This window comes from Erpetoichthys calabaricus, chromosome 10 (genome assembly GCF_900747795.2).
Source record: "Erpetoichthys calabaricus chromosome 10, fErpCal1.3, whole genome shotgun sequence".
Taxonomy (NCBI): Eukaryota; Metazoa; Chordata; class Cladistia; order Polypteriformes; family Polypteridae; genus Erpetoichthys; species Erpetoichthys calabaricus.
The window spans coordinates 65,575,549-65,600,350 of NC_041403.2; the positions used below are offsets into that span (position 1 = coordinate 65,575,549).

Sequence of the window (24,802 nt, forward strand, 5' to 3'; positions counted from 1 at the left end):
CAGCACTTTCCCTGGGACTCTTAGTAAAAGACAGCAGTTTCCATGTTTGCATTTAGGGGAACAGATTATCAGATGAAATCACAGACGAGCTGGCTTATCAGCTGCCGGGTGATGATTTAGACACCTTAATTAATATTGCAGTTCAATTAGGCAGCTGGTGGAAAGAGCAATGTGAGGAGCACCATAGGACAAATGTATTTTTAGTTTCAGCCAAATATTACTCCTCCTTGTAGTCAATCAGGATGTGCAGATGCATGCACATCTCACTAGACAGGAATGACAAAAGCACATTTCTTTTAGGCTCCATCTCATTTTGATGGACATCAACTATTAGTGTCAGTTTCACTCTTCTTGAATAATTATACACTTTCTGAAACAACTTTTAGCAAAAGGTAATTGACTCTGCTTCACCCTATAAAATGTACTTAAAGGTAATCAGAAATAAAATGCCTGCAAGAGTATAAACTGTAGATAAGAAACCTTTTGGTTATATATCATCCCCCCTATACTTTTGATGACATGCCTCTATTCCTCTATTTAAGAAAACATAAAGCAAACTGAAACTAGAGGAAAATAAAAATGTGAAGGGAGCAGTACTATTAAAGGTAGATTTATTTTTAAAAGCCAGTCGTTCTGTTGCAGTGTCACAGTGGGCTAGAATCTATCTTAGTAATGCGGGGCACAAGGCACAATCATCACATGTATGGGGTGCAACATGGGGCACACTACAGTAACTTAGGCACCTACATTCATCATTCATGGCCATTATACAGTTGTCAGTTAACCTAACGGGAACACCTTTAGGATGTTGAAGAAAGCCAATATAGCCAGCAACATCACACCAGCAAAGCTGGGGCTTTGGCAGCACTAAGTACTGTGTCACTTTGTCAATCCACCTTCAAAATCGAGTTTAATCAAATGTATTTAATCCAGATTTAATGTTGCACATGGCCAGCACCTATTAAAGGAGCCAACAATGGGCAGAGAGCAAGTCCACTTTTATCAGACTTTCAAAATCTGCTTATATAAACAAAAAACAACAGTATTTTACCACACCAAATTTACAGTAGTCTAGTCTAGCCCTATGGCTTAAGGGACATTTCTATGCTTTTTTTAGCCCATTGCGGCAATTCTTGTGTGATTTTGGGCTATACAAAAATAAATTGTATTGTATTGTATTGTATTGTATGGTGGGGGGGGTGTTTAGAAAAGTGATTTATATGGCCTATTGAGTCTTCAAATTATATAATGCACTAGCAAGACCACCTCTGGAGTATTGTGTGCAGTACTGGTCACCGTGGTACAAGAAATAGACATAGCAGCACTTGAAGCTGTGCAGAGGAGAGCAACCAAGTGTGTCCCAGGACTCAAGGACATGTCCTACTCTGACAGACTCAGACAATTAAACCTGTTTGGTCTCAAGCAGAGGAGACTACCTGGGGACCTAATCCAGGTGTTTAAAATCCTCAGATGAATTAATAAAATAGACCCAGCAGAATTCTTTCAGCTTAAGGGTAAACCACATTCACAAGGACATCAGTGGAAATTAAGGGGAAGTGCATTTAAAATTGAAACCAGAAAGCTCTTCTTTCACACAAAGAGTTGTGAGACTCTGTAGCAAACTACTGAGACACGTAGTGAAAGCAGAAACATGACAACCTTTAAGAAAAATCTCGATGAGATAGTGGGACAGCTTAGCTATTAGTTAATCAAACTGCCTTGATGGACTGAATGGTCTCCTGTTGTTTGTCAAATTTCTTATGTTCTTATGTTAATTTGGAGTATGATTGCTTTAGTTTATACAGTATATATAGAGTGTGATTTGAACAAAATCATAGCAAAAATAACTGTCTTACTGTTTTCTCACTTTTTTTAATAATTGTCTCTGTTTTCTAAATTACATTCACATTCTCATACATCTGTACAATTTAAGATAAATAACAGAATGAGAAGAAAACCCCTCTTAATATTGATGCTGATCTCAATAAAAAGTCAGTTTTGTCCTACAGACTACCAACACAGTCCTAAATTACTAAAGCATCTCCAGACTGTGATGTTATAATTGCCTCCATTTTGAGCATGTTTTTTACACCCGTCACCATTTTGATGTACTTAGTTACTATTACATTGCGGGTTGCTAGTATGCGGGGGTGCAGTGTAAGACATGTGACATCATGGCAGCCATCTTCAATTAGATCATCTCACAGTCTTAAGGGAGTCTGATCTTTCTGTAGACAAAGATAAGACTTTGCAAAGCACCTTACTGCTTTTGCAAACTGATTAGTTTTGAATGTTGTTTTGAATTGTTTAACGAGTTTCAGTTTAGTGTTTATTTTGTGGCAAGAGCAAAGCGAGCAGGTAGAAATGGGTGTAGGAGAAAAGTATGCTGACATTTAAGGTATCACATCACCATTTCTGGGAGGTATTCACTAATCATATTTTCGAGAATGCTTGCATAGCTATTGGGTTGTTCTTTCCATCTTGGACAGTCACTGTGAAGAGATTTAGTTTAGTCGAAAGCTTATAAAAACAAAAATGTTCATCTGCGCATTTTTAGCTTTAAGTATTGGGTCTTGTGATGATGTGTCCACTTCTTTTGAAGAACTTTGCCACTATAGCTACTGGTGTTATTTGACTACTGGGAAGATACATATGTTGAAAAGAGTTTGTGAGGACTAGCAATTCTATGAAAACTTGCAATCAGTAATTTCATCAAACAGTGGATTTGCATTAGCCAATCATTACAAAACTGGCTTCACATTTTCACCAAGAGAAGGATCATATCAAGATCCATATTCAGGCACCAGGCAGGCCAAACTCACCCAGATGTTTCCACATTAGTATGTGCAGAGCTTAATCACTACTCATGACAGTTAATACCAACATGTGAATGAATGGGAGCTACTATATGTGTAGATTTTGCGTGAGGAGTTTCACATAATTTGGTGAATAAGTGACAAGGTACAGTTGTACTTTTATTTATATGGTTTTGTGTTTTCTCTCCAATTGTGAATAATGTTTCTCCTTACATTACATGTTTTTTTATGCTTCTTTTTTCATTTTTACTATTGTTATAAATTATATGTAATCTTTTTTACAGTGAATACAATCATTTCATAGGTAAAATCTCAACTTAGACAAGTATATTATAAGTGCAATTATATTTATACCAGTAATGGCGCTCAGAGGTTGATGTGCTTGCTTCTTCTTGAGCAGCTCTTCTTTTCTCCAGCCTCTTCTTTCGTTGGCATCTTTTCACATTAAAACTGAATAAGTCAGTGTTTGTGTTGCAATTACTTAGTATGTTTTTCTTAATTTTTCACTTAAGCTGGCACTTAAGTCTTCAATCTGCCTCAAGAATGATTTAAGAAATGACGAGTTAGGGGAAGTGACGGCAAAGTTGGTAGGGATGAGAACGGTGGCTGTGTGGCGTGCTGGCTGCTGCTGAGAGTTGATTCTACAATAACATAAAAATAAAAAGAGGAATAACCTAACCTTGTAGGTCAGTCATCACCCTGAAAGCGGTTAGTAGATGTCACATAGTATATGTGTACCAAATTTCAGGTCAATAGATCAAACAGTTTGTGAGCGACAGGTGATTTAAAATCCTGGACAGACAAACAAACAGCCACGGTAGCGTATTATATATAAAGATGTGTACTCTTCATGTAATGTGAAGAAGTTATCATCAAGGAGAGTTTAACTTATTATCAGTATTTTTATTATTCTCAAGGGGGTTTTCATACATTAAACTATTTAAACATCTATTCCTGTATGCATTTTATTGGTATGTCAAAGCCTTTTGAACTTTGGATATTAAGTCCACTTCTTAGCATAGTAACTTCTACAATGTCTAAAAATATTTCTTATGTGCTCTTATAAAAAACACAATATCTCTGTCGTCTCCTTAAACATCTTCTATGAGGACTTGTATAGGCAGGTCTTGACAGTCATGACACCCACCATGAGAGATTAAGGTACCTTTTTAATCAGAGCCAGCCTTAGGACGAAATGAACGAAGTGACCGCTTCGGGCCCACAGCTGGAGGGGACCCACTGTGCCCTCTGTATCAGTTTGCTTTGGGCCCGAAATTGTCTAGGGTCGGCTCTGTACGGTTACGGTTGTCAGTGTCAAACGGAAATCGTCAAAAAGTGATGGTTGTAGATGCTGGGAAAACGCATTTCTGCAGCTCAGAATGCAGGAAATCGCTTGGCGGCCGGACCCCCTAGCTGCAGGGGTCGGGCCCCTTATGGGGCCCTCGGTATCATTTTGCTTCAGGACAGAAATTGTCTAGGGCCGGCTTTGTCTTAAGATACAGAGTATAAGCGAGGGCACTTTCTGTTCACCAACCTTTTCGTAGGTCGTATCATATAAATTGAGCATTCGGCTGATAAACATACACCATCACAAAATATTTAAATTTTTTCTGCTTGTTTTCAGATATTGTCTATTGTGTATGCTTAAGAAAGCTCAGTTTCTGGACTAGTTGTTAAGTGATAGAAAAACAAGTTTACAAGTCACTGTAGAAATTTAAAAGTGTATGGAAATTCTGCCATTATGGTTCAACAACAAACACCTAAATGTTCACAGTATCAGTTAATGTGAGGTGCAACTCTTCATTGGCTGGTCCATTTTATTTGGTATTTGATTGTATACTGAAAATAAATCTAACAATATGTGTCTCTTTTGTGTAAAATGTATGTCCCACATTTTTATAAATATTAGTCCTACTTTACAGGATATTTCTGAGCTGACAAGAGAAAAAATGGAAACAAGTTTATTAAATTAAGTGAGAAGTTTAAATAAATTAATGAATCAATTAGTTTCTGTCCTAATAAAAGATTGAAATAATAAACACTGCTGGTTGGGGTTAGATAAGCTAATTTGTTTTCCTTTGGGACAGTCTCATTTTTTGTTCTTCCTAGAAATTTCATAAATAATTGAGACCTAGAATTTGTTTTCTTTTGCTAGCATTAAGAAACTGTTTTAAAGAAAACAGACATTTCTCCAAGGTGCCGACCTGAAATCCAAAAGAAGAAATATGTTAACATCTTAATTGACAATTGCAGAAATGTTAGAAGCCATATGCCAATATAACTGACTCAAATTCATGGCTCACTGATTCTTGATAAAATATAGATGTGTGTGAAATGCAGCCATGGCATGCAGGCGGTCTCAAACACAGGCCATACCCAATGCCCCCAGCAAAGCAAAGCAAATTCCTTTGTATTGATTTTGCACATATTTTTGATTGTAAGTTATGTACTAAAAGCTACTCTACAGTATATCTCTTTAATTTTGCCTTTTCCGATTCTGAAGGAATGTCATTCAATTCTTCAAAGGTGAACGTCATTTGACACTCTTTGCAGTTCAGGGATTTTGCTAGTGTTAGTTGGGGATATTCATTTCTTTTTATACAGACCTAATTATATTTTGAGTTCAACTTGCAATTCTGCCCAGCCAGTGTCATCCATCTGCAAATTCTATTACCAAAGTACTGTAAAATCTTTTTTTATTTGCATTTGACCCATGTGTCGCATATTACCTGACCATATCTAAACATAATTTCCTTGGTATTTGTATCTCTATTCTTTTTAATCATCCATGTTCCAGTGTTTTTATTCCTTTGTTTATGCCTTTTCTATAGTTGGTGTAAATATTCTGTGAACTTTTAAAGGTATGTTTAAGTTAATTCTATATATATTTCAGTGGCAGCTGTGCACAAAATTCAGTGTTAGCCAGTTATCAGTTAGTGTTTGGTTTAAATCCCAGCCTGGTCACTATTCTAAATAAGTGGATAGAATTGGCAAGCTTTGTTGGCTGAATGGCCTGTTCTCGTCTGGATTGTTCTAATGTTCTCTGCAGATGTTTCATGTTCTCCTTTTGTTTGAGGTTAATTAACTATTGTGAATTGCTTTGTTGTCAGTGAGCGTGCTCAGTGGCAGACTGGGTCCTGCCTTGAATTCTGCATTGCCTACACTCCTGGACCCCTTAGTAGAATGAGTAAATATATACGTGTATAGATTACATTAGATGACATGATATATATTTTGATACTAAACTTTGTACAGTAAATATCAAATGCAAAGACAGTGATTGTAACATACAGTGAGACAAGAGAACAGCCAGAGTACATTTGAACAAGAAATAACAGAGTCATGTCTGCACTATTGAGCCTTCATACTTGTACCTTCCCTGCAAGGGTCAATTGGTCTACTTGCTGCTCTCCCCAATATGGCTCACTTCACTTGCTGGACGTTGTCTCTTTCCTACCAGCTCATCTTTACCCCAGCACGGCTTGCAGCCTTAAATTAACTTTTTGTTTTTGATTTCCCCAGTTGAAATCCAAGTTCAATTTATATTTGTCTTATGTAGCCAGGATATTATGGAAGATTATTCATTCCAAAATTAAATGTAATTAATTATGTTAACAACAACAACATTTATTTATATAGCACATTTTCATACAAAAAGTAGCTCAAAGTGCTTTACATAATGAAGAAAAGAAAAATAAAAGACAAAATAACAAATTAAAATAAGACAACATTAGTTAACATAGAAAAGGAGTAAGGTCCGATGGCCAGGGTGGACAGAAAAAACAAAAAAAAAAAACTCCTAGAAAGCTGGAGAAAAAAATAAAATCTGCAGGGATTCCAGGCCACGAGACCGTCCAGTCCCCTCTGGGCATTCTACCTAATATAAATGAAATAGTCCTCTTTGTAGTTAGGGTTCTCACGGCGTCTCTTGATGCTGATGGTCATACAGACTTCTGGCTTTTAATCCATCCATCATTGTTGGAACATCACGGTGCTTTGAGTAGATGGTGGTGGCACAAGCCACCACCAAAAGGACACCGGAAAAGGAAACAGAAGAGAGAGTAGGGGTTAGTACAGATTTTAGAGCCACCTTGAATAGTTATTATAATGAATTGGATATACAGAGTGTCAGGATTAAATTACAGTGAAGTTATGAGAAGGCCATGTTAAAGTAATGTGTTTTCAGCAGTTTTTTGAAGTGCTCCACTGTATTAGCCTGGAGAATTTCTACTGGCAGGCTATTCCAGATTTTAGTTGCATAACAGCAGAAGGCCGCCTCATCACTTCTTTTAAGTTTTGCTCTTGGAATTCTAAGGAGACACTCAGTTGAGGATCTGAGGTTACGATTTGGAATATAAGACGTCAGACATTCCGATATATAAGATGTTAAGTACTTTGCAATGCAGTACATACAAGGTGAGGTACCAAAATAACTGGATTGGTAAAAAAATATATATTTATTGATGAAATACAGCATTCTAAACATTGTCACTGTCTATATTGTCTTCTTAGAGAGTCAAGGCTGGGGGGCTGTCAAGAGGCAGGGCCTGTTAAAGCCCACTGTGGCACTTCCTGTGTGATTTTGGGCTATACAAAAATAAACTGTATTGTATTGTATTGTATTGTATATTTTTCCCCTCCCGATCTCTACACCGCTCCATACGTATCTTCCATTGATTGAAACAGTACTGGAAGTCTTGCTTGAGACTCTTCAACAGGCTTGCCATTTCTGTCTTCACTTCATCCATTAAAGAAAAATGTGTTCCATTCAGGTCACTTTTGATTTTCGGGAAGAAGTAAAAATCACAGGGAGCTAAATAGGGCAAATAGGGAGGATGATCAAGGAAATAATTGTTTTTGTCATTTAAAACGTGAACGTCTTCCAAATTTTCTTGTCCTTCCTTGAATTGTTTGTGCCGCTCAAAATCTTGTGTGCGAGACAAACTGCTATCACCGTACAGTGTTCTTATCATTTCATAAGTTTCTGTGGCCATTTTGTTCAATTTAGTGAGAAATTTAATGTTGATTCGCTGTTTGATTTTTTCACCAGACATTGTTGTAGCAACTCATGTAGCGATTGTTGTGCACATACTGACTGGGCTATTCACAGGATATACCTAGCCGGTCGGCAGTTTGAGAGGGCGTGTAGGAGGGGATATAGTTCTATGATTCATGTTCAGCGACCTCCAGACAGTTTTCCAGGAAAGCCCCAAGTTTCAGGCCACACATCCACACATTTATCATGCAAAAACTGAATGTAACAAAAATGACCAATCAGCACCAAAAGGTAGGGCAAGGGACATTACAACTGGGGTAAGGTAATTGTTTTCTAGTACATTTTTTATGTTAGGATTTTTTAACTTTATATTTCTCGAGGTACTATAAAATCAAAAAGTCAAAATGAAGAGCAAGAGATCAGAAACTGGGAAGACAAAAATGTTTCTCTGATCAAAACCAAAACACAATCAAAAATTCAAAGTCAAAAATGCAATAGCAAGTACTCTTTCTTCTTCTTCTTTCGGCTGCTCCCGTTAGGGGTTGCCACAGCGGATCATCTTCTTCCATATCTTTCTGTCCTCTGCATCTTGTTCTGTTACACCCATCACCTGCATGTCCTCTCTCACCACATCCATAAACCTTCGCTTAGGCTTTCCTCTTTTTCTCTTGCCTGGCAGCTCTATCTTTAACATCCTTCTCCCAATATACCCAGCATCTCTCTTTTGCACATGTCCAAACCAATGCAATCTCGCCTCTCTGATTTTGTCTTCCAACCGCCCAACTTGAGCTGACCCTCTAATGTACTCATTTCTAATCCTATCCATCCTTGTCACACCAAATGCAAATCTTAACATCTTTAATTCTGCTACCTCCAGCTCTGTCTCCGGCTTTCTGGTCAGTGTCACCGTCTCCAATCCATATAACATAACTGGTCTCACTGCCGTCCTGTAGGCCTTCCCTTTCACTCTTGCTGATACCCGTCTGTCACAAATTACTCCTGACACTCTTCTCCACCCATTCCACCCTGCCTGCGCTCTCTTTTTCACCTTTCTTCCACAATCCCCATTACTCTGTACTGTTGATCCCAAGTATTTAAACTCATCCACTTTTGCCAAATCTACTCCTTGCATCCTCACTATTCCACTAACCTCCCTCTCATTTACACACATGTATTCTGTCTTGTTCTTGCATTCCTCTCCTCTCTAGAGCATATCTCCACCTCTACAGGGTGTCCTCAACCTGCTCCCTACTATCACTACAGATCACAATGTCATCAGCAAACATCATAGTCCACGGGGACTCCTGTCTAATCTCGTCTGTCAATCTGTCCATCACCATTGCAAATAAGAAAGGCCTCAGAGCTGATCCCTGATGTAATCCCACCTCCACATTGAATGCATCTGTCACTCCTACCGCAGACCTCACCACGGTCACACTTTCCTCGTACATATCTTGTGCAGCTCTTACATACTTCTCTACCACTCCCGACTTCCTCATACAATACCACAACTCCTCTCAAGGCACCCTGTCATATGCTTTCTTCAGGTCCACAAAGACACAATGCAACTCCTTCTGGCCTTCTCTATACTTCTCCGTCAACACCCTCAGAGCAAACATGGCATCTGTGGTGCTCTTTTTTGGCATGAAACCATACTGCTGCTCACTAATCATCACCTCACTTCTTAACCTAGTTTCCACTACTCTTTCCCATAACGTCATGCTGTGGCTCATCAATTTTATCTCCCTGTAGTTATTACAGTTCTGCACATCCCCCTTATTCTTAAATATCAGCACCAGTACACTTCTTCTGCACTCCTCAGGCATCCTCTCACTTTCCAAGATTCCATTAAACAATCTGGTTAAAAACTCCACTGCCATCTCTCCGAAACACTTCCATGCTTCCACAGGTATGTCATCTGGACCAACAGCGTTTCCATTCTTCATCCTCTTCATAGCTGTCTTTACTTCTTCCTTGCTAATCCGTTGCACTTCCTGATTCACTATTTCCACATCATCCAACCTCTTCTCTCTCTCGTTCTCTTCATTCATCAGCCTCTCAAAGTACTCTTTCCACCTGCTCAACACACTCTCCTCGCTCGTGAGTATGTTTCCATCTTTATTCTTTATTACCCTAACCTGCTGCACATCTTTCCCAGATCAGTCCCTCTATCTAGCCAATCGGTACAGGTCCTTTTCTCCCTCCTTAGTGTCCGACCTCTCATACAACTCATCATACGCCTTTTCTTTAGCCTTCACCACCCCTCTCTTCACCTTGCACCTTATCTCCTTGTACTCTTGTCTACTTTCTGCATCTTTCTGACTATCCCACTTCTTCTTTGCCATCCTCTTCCTCTGTATACTCTCCTGTACTTCCTCATTCCACCACCAGGTTTCCTTTTCCTCCTTCCTCTGTTCAGATGTCACGCCAAGCACCCTTCTTTCTGTCACCCTTACTACATCTGCTGTAGTTTCTCAACTGTCTGGTAACTCTTCACTACCACCCAGTGCCTGTCTCACCTTCTCCCTAAACTCAACTTTGCAGTCTTCCTTTTTCAACTCCCACCATTTGATCCTTGGCTCTGCCCTCACTCTCTTCCTCTTCTTGATCTCCAATGTCATCCTACAGACCACCATCCTATGCTGTTTAACTACACTTTCCCCTGCCACCACTTTGCAGTCTTTAATCTCCTTCAGATTGACTCTTCTGCATAGGATGTAATCTACCTGTGTGCATCTTCCTCCACTCTTGTATGTCACCCTATGTTCCTTCCTCTTCTTAAAATACATATTCACCACAGCCATGTCCATCCTTTTGGCAAAATCCACGCTCCTCTGACCTTCTTCATTCCTCTCTTTAACACCATACCTATCCATTACCTCCTCGTCTCCTCTGTTCCCTTCACCAACATGTCCATTGAAATCCGTTCCAATCACCACTTTCTGTCCTTTGGGTACACTGTTCATCACTTCACACAAGTCACTCCAAAAATTTTCTTTCTCATCCATTGCACACCCAACTTGTGGGTCATATTACTAGCAACATTCATCATCACACCTACAATTTCCAGCTTCATAATCATTACTCTGTCTGACACTCTTTTCACCTCCAAAACACTCTTGACATACTTTCCTTCAGAATAACCCCCTACTCCATTTCTCCTCCTATCCACACCACGATAGAACAATTTGAATCCACCTCCGATCCACCTGGCCTTACTCCCCTTCCATTTAGTCTCTTGCACACACAATATATCAACCTTCCTTCTCTCCATCATATCTGCTAACTCTCTCCCCTTACCAGTCATACTGCCAACATTCAAAGTTCCTACCCTCAGTTCCACTCTCTTTACCTTCCTCCTCTCCTCCTGCCTCTGGACACGTCTCCTCCCTCTTCTTCTCCTTCTTCTTCAGCCAACAATAGCAAAATTTCCGCCAGCACCCTGTTGGCTAACTTTACTGTTGGCGGTCGTTGTTAACCCAGGGTGCGACCATTCCGTTATGGAAATTTGTATTGTTGTCCGCATATTGATTTGGCAAAATTTTACACCGGATGCCCTTCCTTACGTAACACTCCCCATTTATCTGGGCTTGGGACCAGCACAAAGAAACACACTGGTTTGTGCATCCCCTGTGGCTGGGTTAATAGCAAGTACTCATTAACCTGGAAAAATGTAAAGCACCAGCCTTTAACACAGTGACTCCAGGCTTATCTAAAAATTCAGATAAAACATTGCTGCTCGAGTCAACCTTTAAACCTTTGACCTGACAAGGTCATGGTGACAACATCTGAGAACACATCCCCCAGCAACCAGGGTTCACACTATGGCAATGAAATTCACAAAATGGTGGCACCCAAGAGAAAAGACAAAATGGTGTTGCAATAAAAAGTAAATAAATGTTAAAATTTGTTAAGGCGCAAAAACACCTTATATTTGAGATCTCTGTGTGTCAAAATCCTATAAGAAATATATAGTTAGCCAAAAACTTTACTAGAATGTGTACAATACATGGCAAAAGTCTTGTGATGTGAGCGCTAATGCAGCCAGATCGTAGCCTTAAAATCTGTTAGTGCCCCCGGTGGTGGGAATCCCGTAGTGATGGAGTGTTTACTATATTAAAGGAATACTCTGCCCAAAAATTATGCCTTTTATATGTTACTTACCCCATGTTTTCAGTACTGATGGCCGAGATTTTTTTAATCTCATATTTTCATGGAGAGCGGTCATAACAAAGAATGGAACCCAGTGGTGACCAGTGCTGGAAAACTGCAAACATTATTAAACACATCTATGAATAAAATCACACATTACTCATATCACTACTCATTACATATCATTACATATCATTACTCATATCACATAATCTACAAATGAAGCAATTCAGTCAAATGCTCACAATTTTGAGCATTGGGCAAAGTGGGCAAAATGCATGTATTTCTTGCTAAAATACTGTTAAATAAATAACTCCAGAAATTGAAAGTAGTCCACAAATTGGAAAACCCTCAACACGAGATCGCAGTTTTGAATTGAAGACAGGACTTTTGACCAGTGAATGAAGGATATAGCTGGGTTTTTAATTCAAAAACACTACCTCTTATTAAGATGCTTCCTGTTTATGAACTTACTTCATTTTCTGGAGTTACTTATTCAAAAATATTTTTAAAATAATAATGCATTTTGCATGCTGTGAGCATACAACTGGTTGCTTTGATGTGTGGATTTATTCAACATGAGTTATGTGAGATTTGTTCATGGACGTTTTTGATATCATTTGATGTTGTCCAGCTTTGGTTTATCACTGGGTCCCATTCTATCAGAAACTTTGTTATGTTCGTTCTCTACAAAATCATGAGACAGAAAATTTTTCTGTGCCATCACTACAAATTACACTGGGTAAACAACATAAAAAAATGGGTGAAATATTCCTCTAAGTATTTGCTGAAGATCTTTTCAGTTGATGGTAAATCCTGTTCTGTGACTTTATGCAATTGAGTGCGGGGATCAGGGGCTGCACTAAAGGTACTGAGGATGAAATACCATGATGCCTCCTGGTATACTTAACTGACATTAAAGACCAAATTAGGGAGACTGGAGCAAAATGCTCCTGTACCACCTCCCAGTGCAAATCATTGTTGAAACCCCACTATTAGAAACACTGAGCAGGAAGCAGAGTACCTTCATGCTGATCTACAGAGCTGGCTCTTGAGCTCTTTCCATGATTTAGTTCAAAATTTTGTATTTTTTAATTTTTTCATGGTTGAACTTTGCCTTTTTGTATACTGTATGATGATATGACTATTTTTAAAAGCTCTTGAGAAATGATACACTTACATATTCTTTCTATTCACTGTTTTCCTTTTGTGAAATAAATAGCCTTGAAACAAAGAAAAAAAGGTTTGGGGCAGCCACCTGCATACTTGAGCCCTGGCTGCAAAAGGCAAAATAGATTGCACAGATGTGTACAGGATTGAGTCCAACAAAGAACCGAGGAAACATAGGTAGTGGTCTGGGTTTTAAGGCAGGGAATTCATAGGAATTATTTAGGAATTACCTTCATTTGGTCCTTTTAGCTGCCCCCTATGCACACGTGTGTGACATTTTTAATGGTTTTAATTAACAGAAAAAGTGTCACTCATATAGTACATCCGTCCAAGATGACTACAAACTTGATGAAACTCCATAATTCTGCTTTTTTTTTTCTTTTCCAGAATTCTGTTTAGTAATCCCCAGAAGTGCTGGCAACATTTTAATCTTTATAAGTATGCATATTCGTTGATTTAAATGTTAATTCATTTTTCAGTAATATTTTCTGTTACTGTGGTCATTAGTGTATGGAGGGGGTTTTTTTTTGCCCTGCTGTATTCCTCAGTACAGAACTCACCTGCAGTAATGTTCATCCAAATGCACTCATCCTTCATAATACTTTTGATGTATTCATACCTCTGTCCTACTTAAGCTGTTTTTACCAGGAAACAGATTTTATTTACATAATGTACAAACTCTGCCTTCTAGCATACCTTTGTCTTCCTTAATCTGCGTAATTCAAAAAACAATCAAGAGGTTTAAAATGGATGTTTCAGTATTATATGCAGTATGTGACAACAGATTGTTGTACAGACAGATACTCCATGGAGATCTGCTTACTGCCACCCAGCCATCTGACTCCTGCTGACACTCATCCTTGGATGTCGGTTTTTAGTTTGCTTGTTCTGACTTCATCCAGCTTGAATGGAGGCAAAAGTGAGCCCTGCTTCTATGTCAGTGTTTAAAACTGAACTAATCCTCACACAGCATCTCAGATATCTCAGTGTCACTAGAGTGTAATGAAGTCTGTCAGCCCAATTTGTGTTGACAGTTTGGGGTTTGTTCAGGGGCCACAGCCTGTTTGAAAAAAGTTGCTTTTGATTTAGAATGCGTTTACTTTAGCACTTCATAAATAAGGCACTTTAAATAAAAGTATTTTTACAGTTTTAAGAATTATATAGACAATTAATAGGAACCTCAAAAATATTTGCTCGTAACATCTTGAGTACTTTGAGTGGGACATGTTTATCCCTATTCTCTAGATTAATATTGCTTTACTTTTTAAATTATTTATGAACATTGTAATGACAAAACACAAAGCCAGAAAAAGGTTTGGGGATCCACCCCATATACTTGAAAGTTAGTGAGCAAGTTGCAAACAAATTTGGGCAAAAACGGAGTAGTATTTCTAGACTGAGTCCAATATGGAACTGACAATGTATAGGTAAGTGACAACTTTATAGGGAATGAGCAGGAAGGGGTGTGGCATTGATGAGGTGTGTGGAAGTGAGGTCAGAGATGGAGTTGGAAGTGAGGTCAGAGATGGAGTTGTAGGTGAGGTCAGGTGAACTTTCCTTCTGAGGATCTGCAGGGGAAGGTGAAAAGGCATTAGAGTGCACCTAAGTCCTATATTTCCCATTCCGACACATTTAGTCAAGCCCATCGACTGCCTCCCATGCACACAGGTGTGACAACATATTTTTCCAATAGATTTAATGGTTTCTTTATATTGCACAGTAAGTTATTCATCCATCCATCAATTTACTAAACTTGTTTAATTCAATTTTATGATCATAAAAGACAGGGATTGTCCTGCAGTACTAGAAGTATGATATGCAGCAACACTGGACGGTTTGCCAGTCCATCACAGGACACACATACACACTTGCATTCTTATGGGGTCAGTTTAGAGTCACAATATCACCTAGCATGTATATCTTTGGCATGAGTGAGGAAAGTCAGAGTAACTGAAGGAGGTTACCTGCAAACAACTAGCGAGAATGTGTAAAATGTACAAAGACAGTGGAAAGATGAAGCTTTGAACCCAGTCTCCTGGATTCTGCAGCACTAGCCATTGCACTAAACTAACTTAAACTCTTATGCATAAAATAGCTTAAAAAAACAAAATATTTTCAACAGAGTTATTTGAAATTGATGTGGTGAGTGAAGTAGCCCTGTACAAGCACTGTGACACTCCATGACCAAGGAACTGGTTATTCACTTTCAGTTGGACTGGTCTTGTAACACAAAGGAACTATATAAGAAAGGGCAGAGCAGACTGACCTTCCTTATGAGACTGCATTGTTATAATGTGGGATGTGACAGCCTTCACATCTTCTACAACTCTGTGATGGCCAGAGCAATTTTCTATGCTGTGGTGTTCTGGGCTGGTAACATCACTTCAAGAGAGGCCCACTGAATCAACAAGCTAATAAAAAGGGTGGGCTCAATTGTAAGACTCACAGGTTGTAGCAAAGTAAGTACTAAGGGGCTCTGCCCCCTGCTCGCTTCGCTTGCCAACCCCCGGGCGGGCGCTACGTGCTAGCCACTTCGCGGATCTGCCACTCGCGTATGGAGAAGTGGATGTACAATTTACACGGATTGTTATTTTCATGGGAATTGTTACCTATGCATAATAGAACAAACTATTTTACATTACAGCGAGTAATTAACCATTGTAAAAAATAGTAAAAAATAGTAAAACGTAATAAATTGAAATAAAATTATGTTTCATGTTGCATTAGAGGTATTTGTTGTGTTATACATTTTCGTTGTTTGGTTTTGAAATTAACACACAAATACTTTTTAAACTTACACTTTTACTATAAAACTTCAGTAAAAACAATTTTTTTAATTAACTTTTCATCAATATCGCATTGAATTTTGATTCCGTGTTTGGACTGTGACAACACAACGTATAACTACCCGTGAGTGAATATCGTTTCTTTCTCTCTAATAAATAAACCGAGTTTTTCAAATGTTTGTCTCTGTGATTTGTTAATTGTCATAATTGTCATAGCAAAAGCTATTCTAACAGGAAAGTGTAAACGTTTTAATACGAATGGCATATCAAGATCTCCTTTGGTGTCTAATGTTACCTGTGGAAGACGTACTACATTACCTTTCTTGTTGCCTGTTAAAATTTTACGTGTCATTGCCGTGTAACCGATCAACAATTTTTGCATCAATTCATTTGACTTCATCGTTTCTCGGTGCTAGGATTGCCCATTTACTCATTTCTTCTGTTGATAACCCTTCAGGATGAAATTCATCAATAAGATTTGGCCGTAATAAGTCTTTTTGTATTGGGAACTTAAAGTGAGGAAAACGTAAACATTTATAAGAGCTGAGAGCACAGGAACTGTGTCTGACAAAAGCTTTCACACGAATGAGAGGTGAATAGACCATGGGCGTGGTTGTAAATGGTTAAGAGGAGGGCGGGACTTCACAAAATCTTTTGGCAAAAGTCTTGTGTCGTGGGACTTGAAAAAATCTCTTGTAAAAAGTCTTGTCTCAAGATTTTCTTTTATAATAGAGTGATTTACTTATTTAAAGAGTTTCTGTAAAAAGCCAAATTTCCTCCTGGGGATAAACAAATACAGTTCTATGTAAGAGCTCTAAGTTTCTCTGTTGTAATTTGTATTTGCAGTGATTGGCATATCAGTGGCACAGTGGTTACTGGCGCTGTGTCAAAGCTCCAGGAAAATAGCTTTGGTTCACCATCTATTTCCATAGGTCTGCATGAGTTTTTCCCCATTTGTCAGTTCTTTGCCAGTTTTTCTCATATCTGAAAGATGTGTGCATTAATTTATCCATGAGTTTGCTCTGTGATGTGCTGACTGCATATGTGCAATCTTTGGAGAGGCTTTCAGTCTAGTCCCTCCACAAAATTGGAGCAGTGCTACAGAAACATGATGACAGTAAATATATTTGAATAGTCCATTCCATATGTGCTTCAGTCTGTATGTTGCTACAGGTTACTAATGGCAGATCTGTACTTTTTACATCAACCTAACGTGTAGCCTACAGTGACGGTGACAGCAAAATCAGAACCTTACCAAAGCAGTCCAGTAAACCACAGACAGGTACATTTAATTCAGGTCCATAAAATGAACTGATTAGCCCAATAATAACAAAATATGATGCAATCAAAATATAATGATAATTTTTAAACATTAACTCATGATTTTTACTGTTTATTGTTTTCATGCCAGTGGAGCACATAGTGATATCATCTGCTCAAGGAATGATGACGGAGAGTTTTTCAAGCAAGAAGCTACCCAATGAGAACTTTTTAGTGAGACAGAAACGAATGTGAAGCGTTTCATCTATCATTTCATAAATGGCAGTTAACAATGAATGACTATTTTTGCTGAGTTTAAGAATTTTTATTATTGTTGTTGTATTTATAGTTATTTTTGTTGTTTAATGAAAGGTTAAACACTGAAAATAGAATTATTGTGGCACTACTCATTGTGTAAATAAGCAGAGGGGGGCCAGGAACTTCATGCTAAGGGAACATTGCATAGAGCTGACACAAAACCAAAGTAAACCAAAGACGAGAGTACTACTTTTGAACAGGCAAGAATCAAGACCAGAAAATCATTAAGGAACAAATACAAACCTTCTTTTAAATGCACAAAGTTGGACAGGGCATTGGTCAAAATGATGACTTTTTATACCATCACGGATATGACAACGGCAACACCAGCATCTGGGAGCATGCATTGTGGTAAAATAAATATAATATTTAAATACCGAATGTGTTAATTAATATAGCTGCTTAGATGGGGAAATACACTTCACACTAAATTCTTAGTGGACTAATTAGAAGAATTCACATTGATCTAGTTGTCATTCCAGTAGCATGAATATTCCTCATAAATAAAAAAAACAAACACCTCAAAGTAGACTATAATGCCTTTCAACAAATAATTGAAACTTCCACTCTGGGCAGAAGCCTGACTGCAGTCCTCTGCTGCTGAATGTTTCAACACCAAAGACCAACCTCTGAACTAAAGCAATAAGTTTTGCTAATGGTAGTCTACTGAATGCAGCCAAACTGAATTATTACTTTTTATGTTGTAGCCTATGATATTTTTTCCCCAAATGCAAATGTTTATTTCAAGTCAGTGCCCATTGCTGACAGGACATATTTCTTATCACACATTACGATTTTAATTAGCATCCATTTTTTTACTGACAGCTCTAATGTGCAAAAACACATACAGCACAAAATAACTCTAGGATCATGAAACATTCAAATAAAACAGTATAGAGCCTGGGAAAACATTTTTAAAGTCTGATACTATTAGCAGCATCTCATTAAGATTTTATATTCTGATTTAAAGGTTTACAGTGTTCTAATTGAATGTTTGAACAAAGATCTCAATTTTGAATTTAGTAAACTTGAATTTCCTTTGTAAGGTGAAATAGGCCATATGTAATCATGTTGTTAGTGTAGGGTTGCGTCAGTGTGCATCTAAAACAGAAAAAAAGATTTTAAGTTTATTTCCAAAGGAAAAAGAAAGTAAGTGAAAGACACAACATTTTGGCGGCATCAGGCACCCCTGACAAAGGCTATATATCCAAAAACGTGTGTCTGTAACCTTCATTTCTTTTTCAGTGTAGAAATAGCCTTTAGGATTTTTTTCATGTATTTGTAATCATGCTGTGGTAAAAATGCCTACTGGAAGAACTTAGAATGATTCTTTTTAAACCCAGTTTAAATAAATAATTCCCCAATTGTGAATGTGTTGTTTGAAAACTGATGGCCATTTTTATGTAGAATGCAACCACGATCAAGGATCTACTGTTAGAGAAATTAAATATATATAGTATATTCTCAGCCATATTTAATATCCAGTGCTATTTTCTTTTCTTTTTCCCCCCAAAGGTATTCAAGTTATTCTGCCTACTTATTTGCGGGACCGCTTTGTGACAGCTGCTCTGGGTTACATCAGCTGCAATTCTGAAGGAGACTTTATCTGTAAGGACAATGACTGCTGGTGCCAGTGCACCTCTACATTTCCAGAATGCAACTGCCCATCAACTGATATTGAGTCAATGGAAGAAAAGTTACTTCAAGCCAAAGAAGCATGGAACAATTACAATACTGAATTTGAACAATCGGGTAAGATATTAGATAAGCTGAATGTAATCTACCTTGCTTCATTGTAAGTAATTACCTACAGGTGTTTTAATATTTCTGGAGGTAATAGTGAAGGAGAGATTTAAAACTGAGTGTGTTTATGAGCAATGCTGCACATCTTCTCTTTGACACACTAATGCAACGAATTATTCAGCAGAAGTGTGTCAGGAAATGCTACTGGGGCTCCTTTATGCCAACAGCAGTACGCCTGCATAAGGCCTCACTGTGATTGCCACTGCAAAGTCACAGATTTTCTTTCTTTGTAGTCTTTCTGGTGTACTAATGTTTATTTATTCATTCATCTAATGAAAAGTAAAATTTTTCCCTGAGCACAAATAAAGTTCAATCTATCTACACACGTCAGTATCCAATGTTAAAGAGTGATGAATAATCTATCGATATGGTATAACAATAACAGTCTGTAATATACATGCAATCTACCCATCTATTTTCCTAGCTCAGTTTTCCAGGGCAGGTTCGTTGGGCAGCAACAGTCTATTCAAGAGACCACCAAGGGTACAAACTCCGGCCTCCTTACTGTGAGGCAGCACTGCTACCACTTCATGTTGTCCTACATGTGTCCTTAACACAACATACTTTTATTTGTTATTTTTATAGTTTACTGATTTGTCACAATCAGTCTCTAAGGTGACAAAATATTCATCTCCAAAATTAACAATTCATTTTGTAATTGTTTTACATGGTTTTTAAAAATTAAGAAATAAACTCTCACCTAAAAGAGTATATGATATATCACCCAGCAAATACAGCATACAATACTAAACACTGGATTAAAAGAATACTCCACTCAAACATTATAATTTTTTTAATCTCTTTTCACTTTCCCCATGCTCTTTTTGTTAATGACTGAGAAATATTTTTAATCAAATGTTTTATGGGAAACAGGAATCAGAAAGCGTTTTATGGGGACCAGCGCTGCACAAACAGCTAATAATATCAAAATGTCCATGAAAGAAATCTCTCCTTGTGCTCATGGGGATTTCCTCCAGGGATTCCAGCTTTTTATCAAAGACTTTAAGAGGATTGTTAACCCTAAACATTGTGGATGTGTGTTTAACTCTTGTCCAATCCACAACTAATTTGTACTTTAACTCATTGCTTTCAAGATTGTCTCCATTCCCTATGATCTGTACTGTAAAAGCAGATATATGGATGTGATCTTGTTATTTCTGCGGTGGGTTGGCACCCAGCCCGGGATTGGTTCCTGCCTTGTGCCCTGTGTTGGCTGGGATTGGCTCCAGCGGACCCCTGTGACCACGTGTTCGGATTCAGCGGGTTGGATAATGGATGGATGGATGGATCTTGTTATTTAGTTGATGCAGTGCCGATCTCAACCACTATGCTAATATGAGTGGTGTGATAGGAAGACTAAACTTCCCAGATGAAGCAAGATATTTTTGTTGATGGATTAAACCTTTCAATGAAGTGCAGTTGAAAAAATATGAGTTATGCATTATGCCAAGCCAGTTTGTTTCCTAGAGGTCATTTAAGGAACGCTGTGTGACAAATTCCTCTCATATTGTCCTTATCTCTTGTTGGTGGCTTATTTTAATTACCAAATAATAAAACATTATATCTAAACTGAAGAAACAGCATGTGAGAAGGAACAGCTGGCTCTGTTGCATTCAATTACCTCAACAACAACACAATAAGTGGTGAAATATTGGATTATTTACGGCGTGGCCGTACTCTACCTTGTCAGAACAAGGAGAGAATTTGCACAAAGCATGTTCATTTTTGAAATGCAAAGCAATATTCAAGCAACATTATTACTCAAATGATTTAGAATCAAGTCATGTAAAGTGCAGAAATCACAAAATACCCTTGGTACAGAATGTCTAGGCAGTCTATTACCAGATGGTACACTGAAATGCTGTCATTTATAATATAATAATATTGTATCTAAAACAAGAAGCATATAATATTCTCAATTCACACATTACTGAAGAGTTTAGTTTGAATTGTAAGAACAGGCTAGATAAATTTAAAGAATGTCCTTTAACGCTTGATTTTTATCCCTTTAGAATGAATGTTTACATTTTTTGTGTAAATAAAAAACAAAAAAATCTTTATGACAGAACTGTTGAAAAACATACTTATGGGGTACTTCAACAAAACTATCTAGACAGGATTTTTTTTTAAAGTCGAGGCTTTATCTTGCAATTTTTAATTTCTTTAGGAGAGTTCCAGGCCTTCGTGAGGAGACTTCCTTTGGACTATCGACTGAATATGTCCACTATTTTTTATCTTTGGTCCAAGGATCTGGCTTTGCAACGCCTCTATGACCAACTAGAGGGAACAGTAACGCAGCTCCACAGCAAGGCCCAAAAGATAGTACAAAAATTATTCAATCTCAGCAAGCGTTGTGAAAAGCAACCACAATACAAGCTGCCTAGAGAAAGGTGAGTTCAGCATGCTACATTTTGCTTCTTGGATTACTCAGTCTTGTAATACTCTACTATTGTTGGTCATAGTGTTTTTATTTGCTGGTTATAAATAGCCTGATTAGTTGCTTCGCTCCATGCAGGCTGTGATTTTTGGATAGGCTCCTGCCTCTATGACCGTGAAATGGAATGAGTGGTTTGGGAGGTTCTATGCTCCTTCTCATCCACTCAAGACTGCTGATGAACAGCATATGGTGATACCACCTCTGCATGTGATCACTCCTCTGTCCAGACTCTTTTCATGCATAGCTAATAGCTGCTGGAATGTGCTGCTCACGTCCATTTAAAATTCTGACTCCCTCCATGTGTTTAAAAAGTGTTTGAAGACTCTCTTGTTTGGTGAATTTCTGTCTAGCTGATATTTGCTGTCAAGTCCTTGTAACTAAAGAAGTGTTATGTGGCTTGCATTTTGTTCTTAACTCTTCACTTGTGATGATCAATTCTGTAACCTTGTCCTGTACCCAAACAGTCCCTCATATGGATGTTTACTTGATTATGTCAACGTCTTTTGTAAGTCGCTTTGGATAAAGTGTCTGCGAAACAGATAAATGTAAATGCTTGTAATGGATCGAAAGAAGGCTTGCAGATTGTATCAGTTTTTATTTGCTTTGCTTGAATTCTAACTGTATAACAATTCTGCCAATACAGTGGGAACATATAGAATTTTACTTGATGTCTAGCAGTAATAATGACCAAAGCTTTTCTTTAAGATGGGAGGTATTTAAGAACAGTTGAAAAGTTTTCATTGAACCAGTTCATGGAAATGGCTTTTGATTTGAGAATCTTTCCAGATATGATCCATCATCAGCACCATGTGCATTAAAAGCTTTTTGCCCTTTATTGAGAAAGTGTATTAACCATACCGCCTCACAAGAAAATAATTGGAGAACAGGACTGTCTCCCAGCACATGTTGAACACATTTGTTGAATGAGACAACTAAAATAATTAAAATAGGTTTAAAATTGAAGTTGAACTCTTTAACTGATCATTTTAGCAACTACATTTTTCTGTATGTATGTTGTACAAAGTCAATACTAACTGTGCCAAATATAACAAATGTCGTAAATAAATAGCTGTTCATCATCCTTGTGTTTTGGGTCCATTTGTCTTAGAGGCGCAATTTTTGCCAGGTAACCAACCTATCTGTAGGTTATGGCTAAATAAAGTGTCCAATATACAATAAAAAGCAAGACTGAACTATCGAGCAACTGGGAACACATGTGGGATGCCAGTTATGAGAGGATTAATGCACAATTCTGAGCAAGTGTGAAATAATATTATCACAACTCAACGTACACAATGAAAAAACACATTCTGTGGAGGCACAAAACATGAAACAGAGTCTCCAGTTTTAGGTAAAGACAGCCAAGGCTAAACATATCTCACAAGCACTAGTGCTAGCCTGAAAGGTTTGCTACACACATCTGGCCCTAAATGGCCAAAATAGATAGCCTGCCTACCCCAAACTAGCTCCTAATGAGTACAAAAAAAAAGTACTGAGTAGCAAAATGAACATTGTGCAATGACAAATTGCTGGAATCTTGTTTTCTAACCCAAAACAGTAGAGCTGACAGCCTTACCAGATTCCATGCTTCTTGTGTGGTTAAAAAACATGCCTGTCATATTATTGCACTGTCCACTGTCTTGAAGTAACCATTTTCTAGTGAGGTCATTACATTTTAGATCCCAGAAAACAAGAAAAGATTGCAGAGTCAGTATAAAATAAAGAACAATGAAAAAAACAATTTTAGCAATTTCACAAAACGCTGCAAAAACTCCCTCAACCTGCTGTGGAACTTAGCAAATATGGTTAGTCACTGTCATAAAAAGAACTTGGTGAGCAAAGCTGAGTGCTGCCATGCTATCAAGCAAGCATTAATGTAATAATAGCTGCCAAATGATATATGTAGATTTCAAACTGCTTATTAGTGGGTGCAGAATTTTAAATGATAATTACAAAGCTTTTGAGCTTAATAGACCTGTCTAAACACACATCTTCAAAGGAAATGTCAATACATGTGGATCAAATAACCGTGTAGAACAGGCTCATAAAAAGTATGCATCCCTAAAAATGTTGATTTTATTACATAAGAATTTACCTTTCCCGCCTACTACTATTATGTAAAATATAGCAAACTTTTAAATAAAATAAAGAGTTTACAAAGAAAACAGAATTATAAGGGTGTTCATTTGGTGGAATCTTTTCATAAATGAGGGGGCAAATAGAATATGTTTGCTGTCTTAATAGTGCACTTTTTCATATGAAAGGTAGTCATAGACTTAATTAAAAAACAGAAATAAGAAAAGACACATATTATTAAATATTATTTGTCATTCATTAAACTGTCACATTTGTACTGAAGATATTTAAGAACACCAGCTTGTGAAAACAACATTGAACACATTTGTGAAGTATAGCCACTTTCTTGCAAATTAAATGGCTAGATAAAATTTATAGCTAGGAGGTGCAAAGTTCAGCCTAATGACTTTACATTAGTCCCCCATAGTACATGCATTCACTGATGTGTTTGACATTTACTTTGTATGCAGGGCTGGTGCCACCATTAAGGTGAATTAGGCATTTGCTTAAGGGCGGATCATAAGGGGGGCAAAACTCAGCCACAGGGGTTAGCTACTAAGCAGTCAGTTGTCGCACTAATAAGCTTGGCAAAAAATAACCTAGCACCGGCACTGTCTATATGTCCCTTTGTTTCCTGATTTAGGCTCATTCTTACATTCATCTATTGTCAATATATGTATTGGTATGTCCTAACTTTGATAGCATGTTTGTCTGACATTACATGTGTGGAAGAAAATTTAATGCACACAGGCACCCCCCCCCCCCACACTGGAATGCCCCGATTTAAGCAATAAAACACAGGCAGGAGAAAGCGTCAATCGTTATTCTTTATCTAAATCTTCGAAGCGGTAACAAGTGTATTACATGTTAGCCACATGCTAGTCACATTGCTAAAAAGGAAAAAATGTCCTCAGCGCTATATTTATACAATTCATTGATTAGGTCACTATTCTTTAAAAGGAATTCATTACAAATTCAGAAAACTTTT

General features: G+C 37.8%; 1 protein-coding gene across 1 annotated transcript in view; it reads left to right on the plus strand.

Annotated features, from left to right (window-relative positions):
- LOC114645215 (BMP/retinoic acid-inducible neural-specific protein 3-like) overlaps positions 1 to 24,802 on the plus strand; it is a 294,652-nt gene that overhangs the window by 256,498 nt on the left and 13,352 nt on the right. Inside the window, exons 7-8 of the mRNA XM_028793103.2 lie at positions 19,014 to 19,250; positions 21,469 to 21,691. Coding sequence (XP_028648936.2) covers positions 19,014 to 19,250; positions 21,469 to 21,691 — 460 coding nt within the window. The remainder of the gene's footprint in view (positions 1 to 19,013; positions 19,251 to 21,468; positions 21,692 to 24,802) is intronic.